The sequence below is a fragment of the Diabrotica undecimpunctata genome, chromosome 6 (genome assembly GCF_040954645.1).
Source record: "Diabrotica undecimpunctata isolate CICGRU chromosome 6, icDiaUnde3, whole genome shotgun sequence".
Taxonomy (NCBI): Eukaryota; Metazoa; Arthropoda; class Insecta; order Coleoptera; family Chrysomelidae; genus Diabrotica; species Diabrotica undecimpunctata.
Window position 1 is genome coordinate 35,052,626 of NC_092808.1, and position 837 is coordinate 35,053,462.

At 40.4% G+C, this 837-nt stretch overlaps 1 protein-coding gene across 1 annotated transcript; it reads right to left on the reverse strand.

Annotated features, from left to right (window-relative positions):
- Nucleotides 1-220: 220 nt before the first annotated feature.
- LOC140444283 (uncharacterized) lies at nucleotides 221-532 on the reverse strand. Its single transcript, XM_072536033.1, has one exon. The coding sequence runs from the start codon at nucleotides 530-532 to the stop codon at nucleotides 221-223; it is 312 nt and encodes a 103-aa protein (XP_072392134.1).
- Between the last annotated feature and the right edge of the window lie 305 nt (nucleotides 533-837).

Genomic DNA, 837 nt, shown 5'->3' on the forward strand with positions numbered 1-837 from the left:
TCTCGCCCAAAACAATTATGTTTCCAAGATAATCCTCTCAATACGTTTTCCATAAGCCTTTCAAATATCGCAGAAGCATTACAGAGTCCAAATGGCATAACGTTGAATTGCCATAATCCAGATCCTGTGGTGAAGGCTGTCTTCTCTTTATCTACTGTGTCCATTTTTACCAGATTGTCAGAAAACAAAGTGTCAAATCCAAAGTAAAAAACAATTTACTTCAAGCCAAAACATCCAACGTGTCGTAGATCCGAGGCAGAAGATAACTCTCTATTTTGGTAACATTGTTCAACAAAGCGTAGTCCACACAGAACCCTGTCGTTCTTTCAGTTTCCTTTGTCTTCGCCTGTGGTAACCGTTGAACTGTTTCGCGAATTGGCTTAGCATTACCAGTATCAATTTTATGTTTAAAAACGGTAGTCCTTTCCATCTTTTCTCCTTTCGGTACGAAAATGTCACGATACCGCCGAAGAAACTCCCTTAATTTTCTTTTCTCCACCTGATTTAGAGACTGGCCAGCACCTGCAACCATTTGGTCGAATTTTGTCGTTGGAGTTTTAGGATGTTGTCGTCTGACGGATTATAGATGACAGATACACAGGTTCCTACTTTTGTCTTCTTCTTGATGGTCACTGGGTAATCATTGACATTGATAAATCTTACAGGAATCTCTTTACCAGAAGTCACCAATTCCTTTCCAATTCTGATTCCTTGGCCAACCTCGTCGTCATGGTTCCAAGACTCCATCATAACAGGTGTTCCATCTTCTACAATTCCCTGTAGCTGCGCTACTATGATCGTTGCACTTCTCGCAGATATAACTGTATCTTCTTTAAC